The 24,191-nt window shown below is 38.4% G+C and overlaps 1 protein-coding gene across 7 annotated transcripts in view; it reads right to left on the reverse strand.

Moving 5' to 3' along the window:
• TRAK1 (trafficking kinesin protein 1) overlaps window positions 1-24,191 on the reverse strand; it is a 127,369-nt gene that overhangs the window by 81,916 nt on the left and 21,262 nt on the right. For 6 of the 7 annotated variants that reach the window (XR_005952930.1, XM_041407929.1, XM_041407928.1 and 3 more), the window contains exon 1: window positions 20,970-21,102. The exons of the other annotated variant lie outside the window; for it this stretch is intronic. Coding sequence is in view for 5 of the 6 variants with exons in the window: in XM_041407929.1 (XP_041263863.1) it covers window positions 20,970-21,055 (86 nt within the window). In the remaining variant the exon portion in view is untranslated. Of the gene's footprint in view, window positions 1-20,969; window positions 21,103-24,191 lie in introns of those variants that run through there. 7 annotated transcript variants of the gene reach the window in all.

The following is a 24,191-nucleotide window of genomic DNA, read 5'->3' on the forward strand; positions in this document are numbered from 1 at the left end:
CAAACAAAACAGCAATGATTAGAAGTTTATACTATAACTGTACAAGACTTTCCACTCTACAGCCCAGCCCCACACTGACAGACTGGCAGCTGGCACCTCTAGCTCCCTTTACAGGGAACACAGAAAACAAAAATCAAGGTGCCCTGGGTTAAAGGACTGACCACACTGCTGCTCCCCAGTGCCTCAGCCTCAAGCTGGGATGAAGTCCCTTGAGGCTGGATACTGATGTCCCCAGCAAAATGGAATTGGCCAGAGAAGGAATGAAGAGGAGCACATTTCTCCCAAATCTTAAACAAACATTTTGTGTAAGGAGCTAAAGGCACTGCAACAAATGATGGTATGGTACTGCTTTTGGTTATCAGCAGTGTAAGGAAAGATGTGGATAGATAGAATGTAAGAGAATAGAGATAGTGGTGAAGGTAATCTCACCCCTAAGGAGTTACAGCTGTGCTAATTATCAATAAATAGGAACAGGCCTGCCCTTAATAGGCCACAGCTGGATCCAATTAGAATGGGTATCGTAAAAGAGTAGGTTGGCTGCTCAGGAAGATTAGATGGACTTTGTTGGCTGTGCTGAGAAGGAGTCAGTACTGCGAGGAGCTGCCCATGGGAAATCACCAAGAAGGTACAAAACCTTTGCAATAACATGGCAACAGAAAGATGCAAATGCTCCCTACTGCTAGGAAAGGAAAATATTATTGTGGGATTGCAGAAAAACAGACTTAGGAAAGGACTTGAAAGACTTTATATATATAACAGCTACAACACATAAGCAGCAGCTGAAGAACAAGCCACACAGGAACACCCAGACAACATGGGAAAACCAGGAAGACAGCAAGAAAACACAATTACACTGATTTGCAAGCAGCAGGTGTGAATGCAAGTCCATACGTAAGCGCAGCAATAGAACATGCTATGTTCTGTGCTTCACTGAGAACCAGAACAACAGTTTTCTTGAGAAATCTATGTGAAAAAGGCTCTCTCTAACCTCTGGAACACGTCCAGATCATCTTATTTTGCTGTTAAAGTTACACTCAGTATTTCAGCATCTTGTTTTCTGGCATTTCTACCCAGTAACATTATTGCTCCAACAGAACATGACAGTATTTCTAGAAACTCACTGCAAGACTCAAATATCAGTCTCTAAACTGTCAAGACAAAGATCAGGTGTTTAGACCTTTGGGGAGTAAGCCCCATAAAAGACTTGCAACAAAGCTGGAACACTGCACCAGCACCAATTTTCTCTACCTATTTTCCCCCTTCAGCACAGGTGTAAGAAAAAAAAAGCAAAATTCTCTCCCCCTTTCAGAGGGTCTAAACAAGGATACAGTTGCACTGAAATCAGAACACCATAGCTAGAAAACAGATGGGCAATATTAACTCTTGGAAAAAACAGCCTTATACACAAAATAACATTTCATTAAGTTTTCCTTTATTACACACACTTGTATTCCTGTATGGTATCATGTAACCTGGAAATACTTCTCACACTCAGACTCAAAAACTGTATTTTGTAAGGACAGTAACAGCTAAATGAACACACTAAACTGAATGACAAATTTATATCATATCCTAATAAAAATGATACTCTACTGTGGCAGCTGAGGGAAAAGAAAGTTTCACTCGGGTGCTTTAACAGAAAGTGTTATGGTTCCCCTGCAGAGCATCCATTATTCCTGCACTATCACAGTACATACTGAAAAGAACAATGGGGTTACTGGTACTGATTACTTTTAAAATGGTCCCCATTCAAGTGGCTCCTTAGGAATAACTAGAGGGAGATTAATGATATTAAAAATTAGTTGTTCAAGTGAAGTTGGAATCAAAATGCAAATCTTAATTTTCCCCTCTGCACTGAAGATAGAAACAGTTTAAGCTATAAACAAGAAAAAGTACTGGAAATGACAGACTCACTGATTAGATGCGCTCAGTTTTGTCCTAACTGCTGCCACACATCTGTGAATTACATTTGTTTTGGGAAACTGTTAGATAAGTCTGTTTTTATGAACAAGACCTTGACTAGGATTAAATAACTAAAAGTTCCAACAGCACTTTTCAGTTTTTCTTGCCCTCCTCTCCCCTCCTTCCCAGGCCCTGCCTTAGCAAACTCAGGAAGCCAGTAAGAAAACAGCACTCCTGAATGAAATAACACTGATAACCAAGGTGTGATTTGTCTGCAAATGGAACCAGTTCTCCCCCTCCTGTAAGCTCCATCCCAACCCTTGGTTCTGCTAAGAGTAAATAGAGATATGCATGCAGAAACAAAAGCCATCAATGCTCTTCCTTCACACAAACTGTTTCACTGTTGTCACTTATGGAAACTAGAGGAAAATAAGCTTGAAAAAGTACAAGAAGGAACAAAAGCTAAACCTACCAAAATTCACAACAGTCAGTCTGCCTGGTCTACTACAGAAACACATGGAACATCTACATGAGAAAGTCAAGTTCAGGTTTAAGAAAGAGAATTTGCCTTGATCTTAAAACCTTGTATCACAGAGGAAAGAAAGCCAGCATAAATGTGTGTGTCTGCTTCCTTTCAGACTTATTAAATATCCTCAGTTTCCATAAACACAGGGGAGAATTGTTGTTCATTCTTCTAAAACCTACAGAGGCGCTGTTTGCATGGTATCTCTTGCAAGGCAAATATTACCACCTAATTCAGGCAGTGCACACTTGTCCTTTAAACTTCTATATAAGTCTTCCTATTGCAGAAAACAAAAATAAACTGCAATTGAACACTTTTTACTGGATTGTCAAAACAGCCATAAAGAGAAATGGACATGGTAGTTATTGTCCCCAGAAAATACACAATATTAATATTATTCTTTAGTCAGTGTCACCTACACATACAATATTTGTAAACAAGATGGTACAAATTGTTATTGAACTCCTTGCTATTCACTCCTTCGGACATACAAATGAGGATATAAATAATTATCACAGTTTTTTACCTAATCTGACATCCAAACAAGTGCAGAGTTTGTAAATCAGATTTTAACTTTTAATGAAAATTCAACACATTTCTTTCTTTCTACTGTGTATGTCAACAGCAGCCTGGATATAGGATTTAAGTAACTCCTCTCCTATCTAATATGACATAATTCAGCTTTTGCCTCAGTATGGGACCATTGGCTGTATTGTGCCATTTCTCCCACTCTAAATACAATGAAAGTTTGAGGGCAATAGACAAATGTGGAACTAAAGTAAGATTTAATTTGGAATGTTTCAACAAAATCCTTCAATGTAAAACTGTTTGCTGAAAGAGCAAAATTCCCTAAAGTTATCATCTTTTTAACAAAGGTCATTCTACTCTGAATAAATCTAATATGTCAGTTGTTTGTTGAAAGGCAATCGTTTCAACCTTGCGCCGTGTTAGAGTGATCAACAAGTACAAAGACTTGCTCCTGAACACCACCTCTGCAGAATGCCCAGATTTTGGTCTAACCCAATGAATGCCTAAAACAGAGTACTAGCATGATTACTGCATGAAGACCTTAAATTCTACATACAGCCAACACCTCTGCAATCTAATAGTACCTCCACACAATAGATTGGACTATGACTGCAACGTAACCAAGATGTGATGAAGAAGTACATTGGGTACTGACTGCAGTGTACCTGTGGCAGCCCAGATTACAAAAGGCAAGTCAGGAATTGAGCTGTGATTAGTCAGCACTGTGTTCCACATACAAAAAAAAAAAAAAAAAAAAAAAATCCAGCTTTGCCAGTTATCTAGGCAAAGCAGTTCAAAGCTAAAAGACACATTTACATTAGACAACAGCCAAAATTTTATGGTTTTGAGGCAGAGGGGAAAAAAAATCTCCAGAACAGTCAGCCATTTCTGGGTTCTGGACATGAAAAGAAATTTGTTCATTTTTTCTTTGCGGTTTGTTTTGTGGGGAAAGGGTTGAATTTCATACATTACAAATTTCATATACAAGCAAAAAAAATAAACCACTTGCTTTTTCACTGCCATTTGAGATGAAGATTTTCTTCATTCAGCACTAAACGCAACTTAGCTCTCAATCTAAATACTCAAATGACTTTAAGTAATCCTTCTTCATCAAAAGGAGAAAAAGATACAGAGATATTCAGCCGTGTGCTTACCTAGAGCTCAGCAAAGCTGAGTTAGTTATCCATAACTTTGCAACATTATTCTTACCACCATCTTGGATTGTAGCAACAGTAATTTACTGTAGTCACAAAACATCTGGAAGTCCTAATGTGCTACCCAAGAGCCACATGCTGCACCCTTTGGTGATTATTAAGCTTTGAACCATGTTTAATTATCCAGCTCAGATTTTGTGATTCAAACATACTCTTATTCAATAGTTCAAAATTGCAACTGGGACACTCTGAATGTCTGCCAATTTAAAGAAATACTTCCTTAACAGAGGGAAAAAATATCTTTCCAGAACATCTGACTAAAATCTTCCAGGTCATCCTTTTGCTATGCATACTCTCATATGCTGTTTGGTTTAGAGAAGAAGCAAAACCATTTACTGTGAACTGGCTGGTTTTGCATAACAGCTCTGGTATATATGAACAATCAATTCCCTTTTGAGTAAGAATCTGAAAACTCTGCTGCAAGATGCACTTCAAATGCTACTTGCAGTCTCACAGAAACATGAAACTTCAGGTAGCCCCATGGGCTACATCACTGACAAGTCATCTGGCATGTACCTATTAAATTTTATCCTTCAAGAAGCTTCAAACTGCAGGGGTAAGAGGGGACATTCAGCCCAAGGTGACAGGCTAAATCTAATCTAAAGTAACCCCTTCAAATCAGTAATAAAGATTTATGAAGCGTCAGTGTTTTGATCTAGTTACCCACCCCTACTGACCAAAGTATTTGCTAATTTAGAGAGAACCACAAGATATCAAGGGATTGAGAGAGCTTTCTACTCTTCACATCTGCCTGGAGCTTCAGAGCCCTGATCCTGGTATTCTCATTTACTAATTCACTAATTCTCATTTACTAAGTACTAACTGCTGCTTAAACACATCAGAGGGTTTTAGAATGTGCAAATTCCACCCTTTTATGTACTTGAAAGAGTCCCACCAGAAATATCCTTCCTTGTTTTGTGCATCACGTTATAATCTATTAAGCACCTCTGTTTTAAACTAAGTCTGGTAAATTTTACTAAGCTTCTTAAAAAGAATCCTCAAGGTTCTTATCTATCCCCCACCAAAAAAAAATTCTTCAGATGCAAAATGCTCCATGTAGACACTGAAGCAAATCAAAGCTATGTATGTCTTTATATGTCTGTCTCATATGTAACAAGATTAATATGCTCTCCTTGTTGTTTGGGAAAATAATCGACTGAAGCAACTTAGAATTGCTTTAAATATCCAAATTATTATTTCTTTTGTAATGCAGATTTTGAATCGGTAAGTTTTGTTTTTTTAATTTAAAAATTATTTCTTCACTAAGTGGGTGGGTTCAAAAGCCAGTCAAAATGCCTTCTTCCATTTAAAGACCTTGAAGAAATCACCATTTGCAGAAGGTCTGGCTTTTACACACACCCATACATACACACATATATAAACATTCACTGTTTAACTTTTAGATAAAGGCTGAATATGGTCCCAAATAACTTACTGAGTTGTTTTAATTATGTGCTGTAGTATATAACCTTTTATAAACCATGGGGGTTAGCTTCTGCTCAGAAGCTGCCTTTTGAACATGCAGAATGCTGACTGCTTAGTTAAAACCTCTCACTCAAGGGACATAAAGAGTCCAGGCATCATAGATGAGTGACAGAATGTGAGAAGCACCTTATTTACTTTCAAACACTTTACATAATTCTGCATTTCTTGTGTTACAAGACTTACAGTAATTTTACAGTAAAAACTAAAGGGACAAACATCTTGGACAAGTCCAGACTACATCCTTATCCAAAATTTTAAAGCCAGTCAAGGTCCTTTTAATCAAATTTCTTGCTGAAGTTTCCTATCTTTATAGTACATTCAGATCATATTCCACACTTTTTGTTAGTTTTGGAATTTTTTTTCCTTCACAGTGGGGTTAGGAATGCTTTGACCTAGCCAAATGCAATCTTTCAGAAAAGAATCAACACCCAGTATTAATGCCACATGCTATGAAGGATCTTCCCAAGGTATATGCCTCCCAAAGAAAGGCCTTTCTGCCGGTGCAACTATAAAAAATTTTTCAAGTTAAAGAGCTGTAGGGTTTCTAAAATCATTTTTATAAAGCCTCTTAATGAACAAGTACTAAGCTGATGAAGGCATCCAAAACCAGAACAATACCTGGTTAACTGCCAGTGGCATGGTAATGTCATTTAAAATAAAATACTCACCACATGAGAATAAAAGACAGAATAGCAGCAGCAATAACCAAGAAGCTGCTTAAACCATAATATAACAATGTACAGCTTGAAATCTCACTCTCAAGGTCCCCAGAGCTGCTGCTGTGACCTTGTTTAGCTTTATTTGACAATTAAGTCATCAATCAAGTCAGTCATGTTTTCTCAAAAAAACAAGGAAATGAAAACATCACAAATAATAAGCCTCTTAAAAGAAAACCACACCACTGCTCTCCACAAACCAAAGTTTCTCACCACTAGGATTTGGCCTTCAGAAGAAGCCCATCAGTCTCTTCTCCCCTCAGGGCAAGGGAGAGTGGAAGCCTACTGTAAGACAAGCCCTGGGTTTGACCTTCACAGCTGTGAGGGCACAAGTGTGCTCTCACCCAGCTTTACATAACACTGCCCCACTCTGCTCTCAAGTTCCTTCAGGCAAATATTGCAGGGATCTATAAATAGCTCTTCCTTGTGTAAGGCTCACATTACACTGCGAACTTTTTACAGCTCCCTCTCCTTTTATTAAATATAGGCCAAAAACCATGCTCTCCGCACCATACCCCTCTCTCATTGAACAAACAAAACTGCAAAAATGTAAATGGTGCGCTCCCTTTCCTGCAACACCTCGTGCTCTTGGCTGGGAGGTCTTCAGCTGTGTACCTGCCTTGGAAAGGGAAAGCTGTCCAACCACCTCCACCACTAAGGCAGAGTGTATGAGAACTACATGTGCAAGCAAACAAGGAATTCATGAAGAAAGAAAACAAAGCTCAGAGGTATGGCAATGCAAAGTATAAATACCCCAAACATGTACTTTCTTTTCACACCCATGTGTGTGCAAGGTGCTCACTGAGGTAGATCACTACGAGATGGGTTCAAAAGGCATGGACCAATACTTGTTGAAGATAAGATCTTATGACTTAAAAAAGGCAAAACAAAACAAAAAAACCCACCTAATAATTTTGGATTAGGCTGCTCTTATATTTAGTATGGACTCCAGTCTCAAAAACAGTGAACACACAAGCTAGAATATAAGAGCATCAGTTTTGGTACATAAACACCATCTCTGCCAGCATATCTCCTTTTACCACTACAAAAAGGCAGGTATCAAAGATTTATCAGAGGTCAGGTATGGTGAAAATGACTACATTAACAGCAAACCAGATCCTCAAATAATATGGGTGAGAACAGTGATAACAGAAAAATGAAAAATTCTCTTTATTTATGCACTACAAGTGAATGGAACTCCCTACTTCTTTACATCTCCACAAACCTCAAAAGCTTTCAAATGGGAGTTTTGGGTACAGCTTTTCTGCACTGTACTTGCTCTTGAGTGCTGAGCTCACTTCCCATCCACAGGAAGGATCAGTGGGAACACTTGACCAGAAGCAAAGGAGGGAGTCACAAATGCACTACACAATCATGAACTAGCTACTTGTACAGGGGAAACAAAATAAAACCCCCCAAGAACTCACTGAAAAATGGCTAGGCCTAAGACAGCAGGCAGTAGGTAAAGATATTCAAATTTAAATCTGTTCCCATTCCAAGCTAAATCCCTGATGAGCTAGCCCAGCCACACTCTGTTCCTTAGGGCAACGTTAAAGAGCAGGGGAAGACAGCCAAAAGACCACGCTAGTATGTTGGTTCCCCACCACCACCACACTACTGTTTAATCAAAAATACAATAAAACTAATTGCCAGCAAGTCAGGGCCAAGAGTTTTAGTCAAGTAACTCTAAACAAAGAACAGACTGGCTCAAACCAAATATTTATCATGGTTTAAAACCTGTGGGAGAGGGGGGAATTTTAAACTTGTTTTTCATTACTATTGTTCTTCTCCTGTTACAGGAGGAATTTCTCCTTTCTCACCCTCCACAATGACTTCTAAGAGTCTACATGGAGTTGGTAGACTTTAAATTTTAAAAAATACTGATTTACAGTATTGGAAAAAAGTGTCATTATTTAAAATTTCAATAGCTGACCTTTTGAAAATGTTTGCACAAAATCTCATATAACACAAGACTGCTGCTTTTCTTTACTGTTTCTTATTGCACACAGTCAGTGAGAGCAGGGATAAGAGGAATGAAATTCTTTGCAAACTGCCTGAAAAAAACCCCAACAAAACAAGCACAGAACTCAAAAAACTCAAAACCCACACACCGTTAACTCCTGGGTCCTTATCCATTTATTTTCAGACTTAGTTTATTGCTTTGGACTAAGCTGAATAACTATATTAAAAGATTATTAAAAAATAAGACCAACAAACAAATCAAAATCCCGCCTGCTGAGTAGGAACAGCCTTTTTTTTTCATAAATGAAGAAATTTAAATATCCTCTTGCTGCTAGAAGCAATTTCAGAGACAACTACTGGGAAGCTTACCTCCAAGACAGTCAGACCACCAATTCCTGCTCTGAGTAAGATGCTAAGTCGATCTGCTTTGGCTCACTAGCATCACTGGCCCTCGCTCCCTGGCAGCAAACCTCCCCACGTGCTCGAGCAACTGGCACAATCCAGTGAGAGCCTCCATCATTCTTCAAGGTTGCCTTACAATCCTGAACGTGCACAGAGTTTCTCAAAGCCTATCCCACAATTTCTTAACTGGCTGTTAATATCCCTGGGCCTCATATCCATTTTCTTTTGCCATCTCTGATTAAGTGTGTATGGGAGCAAGGCTTTCAACCATACACTGTCATGTTTGAGAGGACAGGAGTGAACTGAATGCAGCTCTGTCACGAGCTCTATAATTACAGCCCCTCCCTAAAGCTCTGGGCTGGGGGGAATGCAGATCACAGCCCTTTTCAGCCCGGAGAAAGCCACATCTCCAACACTTGGCGATATCTGAACCTCACAAGCCACTTTAGGTACCACTGTTGGGGAGTGACACAAGACCACAAGTTCATGAACAACAATCCAGGGCCTTATACCAAAGCCTTGGTCACATGGCCTTCCCAGCAACTGAGAGACATGTGTCCATGACTAATGAGGGTGCATCTCAACACACCATTCCCTGCAGGACTGCTTCCCTCCACTCCCCTAGGGGCCATTGGCTACAGCAAAAAAAGCCATTTCATAGCCCTTCTCAAAAAGCAACATTGTAGTTTAAAAATCTTGAATGTAGTAGTTTTAAAATCTTAAATGACTTCTGTTGAGCCATTTTTCTGCTACTGATGCTTGCGTGAAAACACCAAGAATAAAATAGGAAAATAAGAATTTGTTGTTTAAAAGTTGCTTTGTATAATCAGTATATTAGCATATACATGTGTCTGTATTCTTGGGAACCTAGAAATGTTTATCTTAACAACAGGCTGTGGAATTTTAGGAAACTGAGCCAATTATCCATGGCTTAGTGCCATTAAAGTCAAAGTCACACAAGCAAAGACTTTAAACCAGAGTTTTTTAGAATTCAAGGGCATTAACATGAAGATGGCAAGGACAAAGCTGTGATACAGTCTTTACACACACATACACACAAAAACACCAACCCCAAACAAAACAAAAGAGAATAAACTCTCTTTACAGGGGAGAACTACACAAGAGCTTAAGCTAGGGGGTATAAATACAAATTAAATACAAGCTCAGTTTTTGCTTCATTTGCAGACTATCTTACTTAGATACAGACTGAAGCTGAAATCCTGCATTGTGGCCTTCCCCAAAGAACCACAAAAACAGAAATTTGGATTCACTCAGTGCAGATGGATCAAATGGTTCCAGACCACTTGGAAATTGACTTTGGAAAATAGTTGTGATAACCATTAGAACAAGGCACTTTCTGAAGCTGTCCTCAGATAAATTCCTGTGTGCATGTACATGTTCTCCAAAACACACAACAACAAATAGTCCTGGACACTGAACCTCACTTAGCAGATTCATAGCACAGGCAGTAAGAAAGCACTGGACCAAACTGCCCTGACAGCTCCTGCTCAATTGGAATTCTCTGCTGAGAATGAAAACTACTTGTAAGTGGACTAGACAAGCTGACCTGCTCTACCATCAGCCATTTCAGTTCCCCACTTACCAACATGCCTTATGACTTAGTTGTATCTTAGCACCCATTCAGAAAGAATTCAGTCTACCAACAGCTTCAGGCAAGCAACCCAGCCAGCTTTCCATGAGGAAAACAGTTCTTAGACAAACCTTTTCCTATATGTTAAGGATTTTATTCTTTGTGTGCAAGACTGAAATTTCTCTGAAAGTGGAACTTTTCACTACAGTATCAAAAGCAGCCCTTGCTTGGGCAATAAAAAGAAATTGAACCAATTCAGTAAAATATTATAGAGACATGCTGAATGTAAAAGTGCAGAGAACATGAAGCTTTACAAGGTTGAAAAGCTCAGCATTTGAGGCACTTTTTTATTCAGTTGAAAAACATTTTTTAAAAAATCACTAACGTTGCCCATCTGCAGTTTAAAAGAAATCATCTCTCAAAACAAGTATATTATGATGCTTAGAAATGTCTTCCTTCAAAATGCTTTTTCATGACCTAACTTGGCAGAGCAATGGTCCTATCAGCCTCAGAACCACAATTAGAATTCATTTCCCTTGACTCATACATATTCTAGAATAAGTAAAGTTATCATTCCCAATACTCAGTTTTCTCAAAATAACTGTAGTAAGACTGGAACATGGTCTGGCCACAATTATATTTGAAGATGATACATTTTGAGATCATATGAAAGTATCACTAAAGCCAAAGTATTAATCTGTCTATTTGAAAGACTCACATTTTTTGGTTTTTTGTGCACAAAAAATGAGCTTCTGTCAAGGGAGTTGTGGAAGATTCAAATTTCAAGAGCAACAGGTAAAATGGAAAAGCAAGGCCTACAAGTACAATCCTTAATATGAACACATGATTTCCTGAAAGGAGCAGATCTCTCTACCTACTCTTAAATTCCCTGTGTACGCTGCTCATTTAATAGATAAACTCTTATTTGAGCTAAAGAAGTTTAAAAGAAGCCAAGATGTGACAGCTGAAGCCAGTAACATTAAAAAGTGCTTGGAGACAGCACACCCTCAATTTCATTATTTAAGCCTACATTAATTTTCAGTTCTCTGTCCAGTATGTTCTTACAGCAGACCTGAAAGCTTTATCATATCTCTTTTACTGTCAAGAGAGAACATGAAGCTCTCTTTGCTATTGAAGAAGGTCTGGAGAGCAATTCCTTGCAACTTAATGTGGCAGAAGGAAAAAATGAACTTGTGTAGAAAGGACTGCATATCACATAATTAAAAGCGAGAAATTTTAGAAATATACTTTTATATTCTGTGTAGGCATTGACTTCCCTGAAACAAATCAATCTACTTAACTTGTTTTACAGTTCATGTAGAAAAACTTTTGATTTAAATTTAGTCATGCTTTAAGCATAAGCAAGGTGCAATATTATAGTGTATCTGCCTGGGGGTTTGGGCTCAAACACAATTTTAAGTAAGAAATGCTGAAATAACATTAAAAATTATGCCAAATAATGGCAAAATCTCTGAGCTATCACTTGCCCCACACAAATAAGTTTCAGCTTTTGTTTAACAAAGTGTTGGTCAACCCTTTGGTCAGAGGAACATAGCAGTCCAGACAGTTCATGCAGCAGTTCAAGCAAAACACAAGACTGTATTCTAAAGTGAAAACTGCAGTATTTCCTCTACCAGGATACATGGGATTAAATACTGTAGCTATTCCTAGTGCATAGTAGAGATGTGGCTACACTAGACCACCCTTACATCCCTTGCTGTTCTGGATCCAGATGTTCAGAAATGCACTGTTTATTCACCTGTACCAAACACAGGGTTCAGCAAGACCCTCAGTTTCCACCAAGAACCATTTTCTCTTCTTCTCAGTGAAAATTCTGCCATCACTTTAAAACTTTCTCTTTACAATATTAGATTTCTCTTTTCTGCACTTTAATGTCTCTGTAAGGTCCCATGACTCAGTTTTCACACACCTGTCCCTCATCATGGAAACAGAAAAGGAAGAAGAAATAGAATGTATATACCTCATTTACACTATTGAATAAAAACCCTCTATTGATATTCTTCATTAGGTTGGAATCTCCATGGCCAAAACATGAAGCACAGATAAGTTTCCCGTGACTCAAGCCTAGCAGTAATTCCCTTGTAAACTTCCATCATCACCAACGCCAGCAACTGACAGGTCAAGGCCAAAATAAGCCACTGTCCAGCTGTTTAGAAAGGCAGCCAGCTTTCAAGGAGCAGTCAGTCTAGCACAGCTTCTCTGGGGTGAATATGTTGGCAGCAACAAGTTGCACCAGAACCTTCCTTGACCTCTCTCTCTTTTAACAGATTTCCGTGGTAGGCTTGCAGTTCCACCACTTGTGCCCTTTCTTCAAAGCTGCTGCTCCGTGCAGACTCTGCAGGCACAGACACCCAGAGCAGCTGCAGCCCGCAGCCCAAAGTGTCTCTGTGCAACCCGAGAAAGGCACGCTGCCACCTTCTCGGCAGGGCGAGACACTGCTGAAATGCTCTTCCCCAGCCTCGCTCTATACACTGACTGCAGGACAAACAGGAAGGTTTATTAATAAGCAGGAGGAAAAGGTCAGCAGCTTGACTTGGATCCACAACTTTCTAGGCTAAGATCACTTGCACGGTATGCCAGATGGGTCAGAGAAGAGACCAGTTCTGCCAGAACAGGCCGTGAAACTCCAAGCAAACACCACAGCATACACCCATGTGGTCTCCCAAAGAATCCTACTGCTAAATTAGTGATCATACAATCATGGTGATATGGAATAGAAGGGTGTTTTACAGCTCCCACTGATTTCTGATAATTCATGCTAAATCTGCAGTAAGGTAGGAAAGAACAATGTAAAACAAGTCCAGACACAGACAACAGATCACTTAAGAACTGGCAGTACACTTTGGGGTTTTTGGTGCGTTTTGTTTTTTTCTCAAGTTCTCAAAAAGCTTTTGCATAACAGTGCCATTTCATAGATTTCCATTCTTCCTCAATCTTTATGTTGTGTTCCGACCTGAATGACTGAAGAACAAAGCTGTTTATTTTCAAAGGGCCCTGTACAGAGATATCAATTTATAGTGCAATTAAAAAACCACAAAAACCTCAAACACACAGCTAGAACAAAGACTACTCTTTTCTTGCTGCTGCAGTGCAGTTGTGACTTACTGGGGGGTATTTAGGTACAGGTTACTCAATTCTGACAGATTCTTCCTCTTTCCCCTTGTACAAGTTTATTCTCATTCAATAAGAAGCTTGATTTTGCAGTCATGCATCACAACTATGTCACTGAAGAGATATGAATCTATTCTGCTCAGTTCTTTGAATTTATACATTTATTTACAAATCAGGTCAAAATAATGTAGAATGTGCATTAGTGCACAGTGACAGTGTATATTCCTACAAATGAAAGCAGGAAGGGAATTTGAACATGCTCTACCCTTGGTCCAAACATATGTGTAGGTAACACAGCTGCACAGTGCTGAAAGGACATTGACAGCACAAAGTTAAAGGCAACTAGAGAAGACATTGACCGCATCATTTTTATGTTATTCAGCACAATCACCAGCCTCAGCAGAGACACACATGCCAAAAAGTCTTTAAAACCAAATATTTCATGTTTACCTACCATGGTACAGTTTGCATTCATCATCAATTCCCTTTGCTACAAGACAAGGGACACCACCACAGGCACCAGGTTTTAACCATTATGGCCTGTGCTCTTCAGACAAATTACAAACAGCTGTAAAAATAAAACTGAACTTCAGCTAAGCTAGTCTGCAAATTATCCAGAGTACATCACATGTTCTACCTGACAGTGAGCAGAAAATATCCAACTCAACACAACTGAAATGCCATATGCAATGCTTTCCCACAAACATTCTATACAGACAATATAGACACTATAGTGCACCACTGGATCAAGCCACAAAAAATCCACACAACTGCACATATAGCACAGAAGTTGGTCATCACACAATACTGTAAGCAAGACCAATGCCTACCAGTCAAAACAAAGAGAGATGACATTCAGCATGAACCCATCCTGACTGGTCTGAGGAAACACAGACAAATATCTGTCTTTCAAATTTATTTTCCAGTAAGAAAGGGAGAAGTTTTTTTCATATCAATGACACTACTCCAGTATAAAGAAATAGTATGGTGGAACATATAAAACCTACCTCAAAATAGTAATAAGAAAGAAGGATGCTCTTCAGCATGCCTGCAGACCTTCTCTTGCATGGAGTGTTACTTTATGAACACTTTCAGTAGCAATTGTCACAGCCTACCTTACTTCATCTTTGGTGTCCTACAGTAATGAAATACACATCACTGAGACGTGTCTGCTATGTGGCAGTATTCCCAGGTATGTCATTTAGAGAAGTCCCAAAGCACTCTGAATCCCATGTCAAATTCTCCACCCACAGATTTTCTTTGCAAAGATAAACATGAAAGAAAAACGCATTCACTTAGCCATGCATGTGGAGACTGAAAGACTGGGAGTGACCTTTGATTATGGCACTAAAACAAAACACACATTAAAAGTAAGAAAAAGCTGGAAGAGAGGAAAAACACAGCAATTTACTTAGGTGAGTCCCACTATCTATTCTGCCATCTGGAAAAAACAGCAGCTTTCAGCATAGCATGTAAACTGGTGGATATCTGATATCCACATGATATCTGAGCTGTCTATATTAACCCTCCTGTTCATTCTGCTGTTTTTCTACATCAGCAATCTTTTTACATAATAGTTATATGAATAAAATGGTCAAAATTGAGTCTCTCAGGGGTTTTATTAAATTTTAAGCATTAAAAAGCTGCTTGTAGCTGAGTATTATGGTCAAATTAAAGGTTCCACAATTTAAAACAATTTGCTTTTTCAGTGGCACTGTTGTCTGCATTAACTTTTCTTGGGTACTAACTACACAGTCAGGAAAAGTCTGGTGTATTAGCAAATGCAGTGAACAGATTACTATAACTCTGACTTCATACAAACTGTCTCAGGTCAAAGCCTTTCCACTACGGTAGAGTGAAGAGCAGCACCTCTCAGATTCACTCTAGTTAGAAGGTGTCTGTTGAGATCCAGGCAGCCCTTGAAAATCATCATAGCGAAAATGGAAGTTTCCACTCATGAAATTCTACCAATTTTGCCTCAGTAACACAGAGATTATTCCCAGCCAAACACAAACCTGGGAAATGTGCCTTTTCTTTGCAAGTTACCAGGAAATATCAATGTAGTCAAAACCAGAAAAAGATGGTTGGGAATGAAGGGTACCATTTTCCCGTCTCCCATTCCAATCCATTGGCAAGCAGCTCCCTTTTCCAGATCTGCGCCAGGGTTCTGTCCCTCAATGACTCTAAGAGTCTCACCAGAGTGCTAAAAATAACTTCTCAACTACAAGACATGCACATTATCAGCGGAAAACATTTCTGCAAACTTAGTAACAGCTCCACAGCTCAGTCTGATGACAAGAGAGACTGAAAAGGCAGACTAAAGAATGGTTGCTGAGGTAGGGAAGCCTTTATTGCATGCCCATCCATGACCACCACAGACAGAACACATATTTATTTTCCCCAGGTGACAGATTTTTTTACAGGCAACCTCAAAGTTCAGGGTTTTGCATTATAAGCAACTTACTGTAAAATCTAAATCTGTTAGAATCATGTTGATAGTTTGAATTTAATGCACTTAAATAGATACTGCTTTGCAATTCAGCAGTCTTCCATGATTGTTTCTGTGGAAGTCTTCAGAAAGAACATGTAATAATACATGTAACATTCTGTAAGCAAGTGGAAGGCTCTCCACATTCAAAGTTATTTTTCCTGCTACAAAACAGTAGTAAAGCAGTCAGGGGATTAAAAGACTTGCCCAGGTCACATCTATATGGATACCTGCATTGTGGGTTTTGCTGCTTCACTGCATGCTGTGATCATCACAGAAAAATGCACATGAAATCCTTTATTACTCAAAGTGCTGAGCTACAGAATCAAAGTAGGCCAGTAAGTCTCCAAAAGGTATGCAAAGCATGTTTCCATCAAGACTTGAGAAGGAAGAATAATTTTAATGGCACTTTATGAAATGGAAAGAGTGCTCCAACACAAAAAATACCCACTCACTTGTTCATCTTACAAACTCAGTATTTGTGATTTTTTAATTCAAAAGAAATTTGCCATCTCTCAGAAAGACACAGGCAAAGCAAGACTTAGAAACTTCATACACAAAACTCTCCTCCCTGTGAAGATCACAAACTTCTGCAACTTCTACCACTCAGTGCTACCAAAGAATACTGTGACTTAATTATAAAGGATGAACAACATCGTTCTTGTGTCGTGACAACAAAAACTCTGCAACCGACTGCTAAAAGCCTGGGTCTGACTCTTATTCCTCCCCTTATTCTACATGGTTCAAAGCATTTCTTTTTTCACTGACAACTTAAGTAGTGGAACATTCACCATCAGTTAAGAAAGTTTTTGAACATGAAGGTGTCCTACTGACTCTGGTTTTGTCAGAATATTGAGGTATTCCAGCTGTTCACATGGAGGACAGCACTCTTGCTTTCATAACATTGCTTCCCAAACTAAATTCACCAGTTACGAAATTATAGATCGATAAGTACAATTACATGTCATAAATGGTGATTGCATTAAGGACTGTAATTTTAGGAAGACTCAGAGTGATATCAACACTACCTACACCAGATACATTTTTTCTTGTACAGTTAAAATCCCCAGCTCCTTCCAAACCAACAATATTATTTTATTCCAAATAAATTTCTGGTAACAGCTGAAGTGATACTCGAAAACCTGGGAGGTTTTTTTTTTAAGTAAAGATTTAAGAGTATGGGTCGCTTTTTTTTCCTAAGCCTGATGGAGATTTTAACAAAGCACAACTTTCCATAGCTACTGTAAACACAGAGGGAATCCACCCATCCATTTGTTTTTCCCATGACACTTCCATCAAAGGGCAAGTCACATCAGTTACACTGTGACCTTCCTACTGATGTTTTGTTAATGACCAGGCAATAAACAAGGAGTTTTCTGAACAGAGTTAAAAATCAGTGTAATAGCTATCATTTGAAGCTACAATACTGGGAGACATACAAATAAACTAGTTCTAAGACACAAAGAGAAAGAAAGGAAAAAGAATAGAAATCCCAGTGACCTTGCATCTTTCAGAAGTCAACTAGCACTTCTCAGCAAGCAGAACGACATCCTGACCAGAGTCACTACTTATTTCACTTATTCCCAGTCAAAGTTATCAGGAGGAGCACCAAAAAAGTTTACTGAAGACTTCACTGAAAGCTGAGGAAATCAAAAGAAGTGCCGTACCAAAAGGCCAATTTTCCTTCACTCTTCCTGGTAAGTTCAGGTGTAGTTTTGCAGTAACAGCTGCCATTTTACTGCATTTCCTGAGAATAAAGAGTGGGGTTAAAGGAGGGAAGCAAACAAACAATCTGATCAGGAAAACATAAAAATAAAAATAAGCTCAAGGTCTCTTATATCAATACATGTCTATATTAGAGTTTCCACATGATATCTGAGCTGTCTATATTAAGCCTCTCAGGCCAGTCTTCCACTAAATTAAGCTCTTGAGTGGCTTAAAGTTCACATGATTTTTAGAGCCTATCTAGGCAGCTATTCTTTTTGCATCTCCTCTATTGAATGTCTTTTTGTCAGCTACTTTTTTCACCTTCAGTTCCAGTTCTGACGAAATCGTGTATGTGAGCCACATGACATCAGGAAGAACATTTCATCTCTTTTAGAGAAAAAGGATTTCAGAATGAAGTGCGATCAAAGACAAAAAATTATCACAGTTGATGAGAAAATAGTTTCAGTACTTGAAAATCTAACAACATGGAACCCAAAAGGTGAAATACACTCCAATCACTTCTAATTCCCAGGTTTTCCCAGTAAGTCCTGTAATAGACTCATGATAACTTGAAGGTAAACTGTACTGCCCTAAAAGGCCATACATCCTCAGTCATTGACTTCATATTTGAATTGTCCTAGTTAGGAAGGCTAGTAAATGTATTTTACATCAGTCCCTATACTTTCAGTTCTGTTGAAACATTTAAGTTATTCTATTTCCTTGCTAGTCTGTACAGACTGCAAGTTTTAGTATAGACCTCCTGTTTGCTTTCATCCAAGCTCCCTTCACATGTGTAGAACCAAACTGCTCACTAGACAAGACCTCCTGTTCCTTACAGCATTGATATAAATTTCATCCGTGTTCAACTTTCCTTCCTAGTACACAGTTAACCAGAAAGAAACAATTCTTTCAATTGCACTCTATTTCATATCACATACATTGAACATTACATTTCATATATTTAACAGAAACAGCTGGGATACACAAAGGGGGGTGTGGGAAGGGGTTTAGGGTTTGACAAGAAGTAAGTCTGTTGAAAGTATTTCTTTTAACATGTTCCTTCAAAAAGACTTTCTCTCTACAAACTGAAAATTTCTCAACACCTGTGCAAGGCAGCTGTTCTTCTGTATTTTAGAGATTAACAAGAAACAATGAGGACAAATCCTGAGCCACTCTGATAAATGCAATCACCTTACTGGAAGTAGACTTATATTAAAGAAAAAATAAATGCGGGTAATTTAAGTAAATAAGAAGGAAAAAATCATTGTATTCACTGTACCTGTATGTTCTTTATCAGGAAGTGAAATGTGAATTTACAAGAGGAAAAAAATGTGAGCCACACAGAAATGAACAAGAAGAACCCATCAGATGCATTTTACTCAAAAACACTTCAGATTTTCTTTAGTCTAGTCCCTAAGGACATGGGCTTCTACCAGAATTTAAGTGCAATTCTGTTGCTATATAATCCTACCTGAACCACTGGGGATGGTTTACAAGGGGAATTTAAAAGAACCAACAATAAGGGCATTCTTTCTGCCTGATATGAGCTTCATCTCTGCCCAACTACAATTACATTCCCGTACTTTGCAACGTCATGTCAGAGATGCTAAAAGCTCTACAAAAACATCTTGTTTCCTTCCCCTTTGCTTTCCTGCAATAGTTTGAAAACAATTGTAGCACTGAGATTTTTGAGTGTGTTAAGGCTTTTAGGTATTGCAGGTAGTACATATTCAAAGTATTTTTATAAAGTTTTAAAATGCAAAGCTTTTCATTAAGAAATGTCAGCTTCCTTCAAGTCAGCCAATCACAGAGCAAGAAACAGCTATTATGGGCATTGTTCCAAAGCTCAAAAGCTCCCAATGATAAAAAGGCCCTTTCAACTACTTTGGAAGTTGAAATGGGTTTTGTAACAAAGAACACATAAAAAATGAAGTTAAACTTGATTAGAAGCAGTTGCAAGGTTTTTTTTTTACAAATCCACCAAGCATACTCATTCTTTTCATGGAGTTCAGACACAGCCAAGTTGTGCAGTAGCAGAAAGAACAACCAAATTATAAAAATTTGCTCCTTGTTTGATTATAGCAGTGAAGATCAAGTTGGGGAAGGGGAATCTAAAGAGCTTTCCTGACTTCCAGCCACCAGCATACAAGAACGTAACTCTCCAACAGCAATCTAATATTCCAGAGCCATTGGATTTAAAAAGCAAAACTGTTTTTTAAAAAAAAAAAGTTCTACAAAGAAAACAGTTCATATTGTTCACAATTCATTAATAATTTTGAACTGGTTTACTTTTATTTTCTGTTTTAAAGTTGTGGCTTTGAATTTAAATTCAGATAAGAAAAACAAACTCAAATCACATCCAGAAAATAGGCCTAATAAAATGACAACAAAATTAGTCCAGGTCCTCACATTTCAAAGGAAACACTCATGTCTAAGCTCCTTATACTGTAAGAATTTTCATTTTAACAGAATGAAGTCCAGGATATCAATTAGACAGGCATCACTAATGGCATGTTTCAATAAATGGGCTAAGAGCTACCAAATTACCTATCAGCATATACAAAGATTAATACACATAGTATATAAATATCACCACCAGGAGTGCCAACAGAAATTGGTGACAAATTAATTGTCCTACAGATATAGGACAATACGAGTACCTCAAACAACTGCAATTTCTTTGCAACTGAAAGCCTGCAAAAGCAGGCAAGCAATTCCTCTTGCATCAATCTACCAGCTTCCAACATAGCACATATTTAACAATAATACCACAGCTTAAGAGACCTCATGCCCAAAGCAGTTTTATCTGTAACCTTAAAATATTAGCTCAGATTCCTTCTGGTTTATTGTCAAAAAAATCTCATGGTGGTAAATAACATGCCAGTTTACTAACATTAGATGTGGAGGCAGGGAGGGAGGCAAGCACAGTAAACAGTGATCCTTGACCCACTGAAGCAGAGTACACTGTCACTAACCTACTTTTGAACACCAAAGCATAAGTCTGTACTCCTGCCCCACGAGTCTAAAGCTGCATCTGAGAACACAAGAGCAGCTCAGCTCAGCAGTATTTGAGAAAGACGCCGGGCAGCGTTATGCAGTGCAATAGCCGAAAAACAGCATTCAACTAAACTGCTGAGTAAGGGAAAATGAAAAGTACCGAAGCAGCGCTTGCCATATTTCTTTCTTTTGTCTGAGTTAATTTAAAGCATGGCCATCGATGCCTCTGCATACACACTACATACACACGACAGTCAAAGCTCAGCTCTAGAGCAACAACCAGTATTGGGGGATTACGGCTCCAAAACAGCCCCCACTGTACCTGGTTTTAAACTCCTTCTGCTCCTGATCATCCTCAAAGCATTCTTCCTTTCTTGTGTCTCCTTTTCCCCACCAGAATCTCACCATTTGGCCAGCAGGCTTGCTTTAAGTGTTGCTTCTATTTGTGTTTCCCGCACATGAACAGTTCTTGATGCCGTAAGGTCATTTGAATGCAATCGTAACTTTGGCTCACACACAAGTTTCCTCACCCTCTCTTGGCAGAGCAGTTACACAAACTACCAAACTGAATCAAACAGGGTTAGCCTACTCCTTTTTTCAGACTGCTGCATTAAAACCTTGATCTTTTAAATGCATATTACAATATCTGCATTTGCAACCACATCCAAAATTTTTAACTTGAGAACAAAGCTGTATAGACAAATATACACAAAAATCCTCTGGACAGAACAGATGGTAGAAAATCTCTTCCTTCTAAACATGAGGAAAACACTGCAGAGTGTTTCCAGAGTCTTCACAAAAGTAGTAGGATTTATCTACAGAGCAAAATAAAGCCATACTTTAAAACTGCACGCATCTCAGAAGACTAAGGCTTTCTGGTGCATGTGTTGAAACACTCATGAGTGAACAGAGCTACAAGCTCATCTGGCAATCACAGATGTACTCCAACAAACTAAACTCCTTTTTCCTGAAATTACCCTTCAAGGTCAGGCCAGTCACAAACTCTGCCCTTCTCAAAATGGCATTTTTGTGTAGGGTACAACCTGTCACCTCAACAGACTTCTAAGAATTTGGAGATATTCCATCATTCCTCAAGAAAACAGTGAGCAATTTCCTTTCTTAACTTCTCCTCCAAAACAAGCCACAACAGTTCTTCTCAGCCAGCCTCCTATTCCCTCACATTAAAGACAAGTTTGGCATTGCAGCCTGCACTTCTCCAAGTACCAGTTTTTTTCATGGACTGATCCAACTGAAAACATAGTGCCAAAACAGAGGATGTGTAAACATTGTCTTCCAGGAGCAAGCCTGCACCAAGGATAAACTTTTGAATCTTTGTAGATATGAAATGCAACTCCTTTTGTGAAAAAAGTATTCCAAACCAGACGCTCCTTCAGACATAAGAACAAATAACACAACTTTAAGCACTTCTCATCTGATTTGGCTTACTAGAAGTCATGTCTCTGATCATGTCTAACTAAATAGATTTTTAAAAGTTCGATTGTAATTAATCAAAAGACTCACACTTACATGGTTCCTTACAGTGCTATTCCTATTCCTATTGCATCAAGCTTTTGGCTCCTGGCAACTCTATTCTAGTAAAAAATATCCTTTTAAAGTCTCTTCTAACCTAAACCATTCTGATTCTACAATTATTCCTGAGTTCCAAACTGAGCATAACTGTATGACTGGATAACATCCAGCCTTTAGGATACATGAACTGTCATTTACTTGATCAGTGAAGCTGCAGGTATTCCCAATGCCTTTTCACAGCACTGTTTTCCTGCTTCACAACAGTCCTGACTCCAAGTTTTAACCCACTAAAGTGCAGAAGTGTTCCAAGCATCAGGCTATGATTACAGCTGACTGAAATTCACCATATGGTGAATGGTTGATTTGATGAGGTGATTTACATTTGCAAATAATTCTATTCCCCTGTGAATTCTATACTTCATCATAAACATGAACTGAAACACCTGCAGTAAAAGAAATTAAATTTGAGCCTGATAGTGAAACAATAAGATTTAAAGTAAAAACAAATAAGAATTTTTCAAATAGAAAAATTTTCTCCTTTCTTCCCAAAGAATGCAAAAGAAAAAAAGAAAGGAAAGAAACACAGCAATAGACCTTCAGCAATCAGTTAAAGACAACACAGAACAAATATTTACAGCAATATGCAAATACAGCACTTTCAGTGGTCAAGGAAGGGAATAAAATGCTCTTTTAAAGGCTGAAATTGCAGAGAAAACTCCTTCTTTCCAGCAACATGCAGAACTAAGACAGATTTCCTGTTCATACCCTTTCTGTACAAGTTGGGATTTCAAGAGATGTTTCTCCAAAATCACAGGAGGTAGTAAAGTATATTGTGAAAATCTATGTTTTGTTTTCATTATTTTTAAGTTGCAAAACAATTTTTCTGATAACTAAGAATTTTTCAACCAACATTTTTCTTTTAGGTTTCCCAGAGTCCATTTAATTACCATCTCCCATCTGTCTTGCCCACATATCTTCAGCAGCAGGAACATTTGCTGACACGATAAGCAAGAACGAACTGGCAGTAAAATTATTTATCCTCTGCGAGACCGTGCCACTGTTAAATATCGAGGGAGATAAATTAGAATTTAACTCTAGTTGATTGGCAACTAAATCTTGTATAGATATAGACAGATAAAGCCTATTTACGCAGATTTTTTATGAGGTCACCTTGCTGCCACACTAGAACTTTGAAAGCCCCAAGACATTAACCAGGTGTCTCCTGCCCACCCATAAAACATTGTGTCAACATAGTAGCACCAGTTCAGCACTGCATGACACGCATCATCCATCTACTCACACTGCACATCCTCAAGACTGCCTGCTTTGTGATAGTACAGCAAAATTATTTCAAGTAATTTAACCTATTGTCTGGCACATTTATTCTTTGATAGTCCATTTGCTATGGGAAAAAACACCCCAACCAAAAAGTACCCCACCTTTATAATAAGCCTACATGCAAAGCACAAAAAGTTCTTGACTTACTTTACCTACAAAGTATTTAAATTCAATGTTTCCAAATTATTTTATTTTATTCATTTGCAACATAACTTTTACCACCATCTTAGCTTGTGGTAAGGAATGAAAAGATCATTGTCTTTAAAAATAATCAAGAGAGGCTGGAGGAAGAAGCCACTTGCCTGTGCTAATAATTAGTGTTATTTTACTAATGCAAGGTAATAAAAGTTTATCTTTTGTAGTAAGTGATATTGGGCCCAGTGAGTGTTAAGATCTAAACTGAAACAACGAACCAAGAAAGTTTACAGAGAAAACTGTGGATCATTTTTCTGTGAAGGATATCCCCTACACTGCCCTTTCATTCCCACACAAGCAACTATGTGCTCAGTGTGAAATCCTCCCCCTGCAGCTTTTCTGAAAACACTGTATGTAGGCAGGACAAATTATTACTCAGAACTAGAACATTTGGAATGTGTCTCAGCTTTTCAGATACCCAGATATAGTCAGGAAAGAGCTCTGCCCTGGACAAGTGGGCAGAGTTGTAGACTATCTTAAT

Source organism: Onychostruthus taczanowskii, unplaced genomic scaffold, assembly GCF_017590055.1.
Source record: "Onychostruthus taczanowskii isolate IOZ18803 unplaced genomic scaffold, ASM1759005v1 scaffold28, whole genome shotgun sequence".
Lineage (NCBI taxonomy): Eukaryota > Metazoa > Chordata > Aves > Passeriformes > Passeridae > Onychostruthus > Onychostruthus taczanowskii.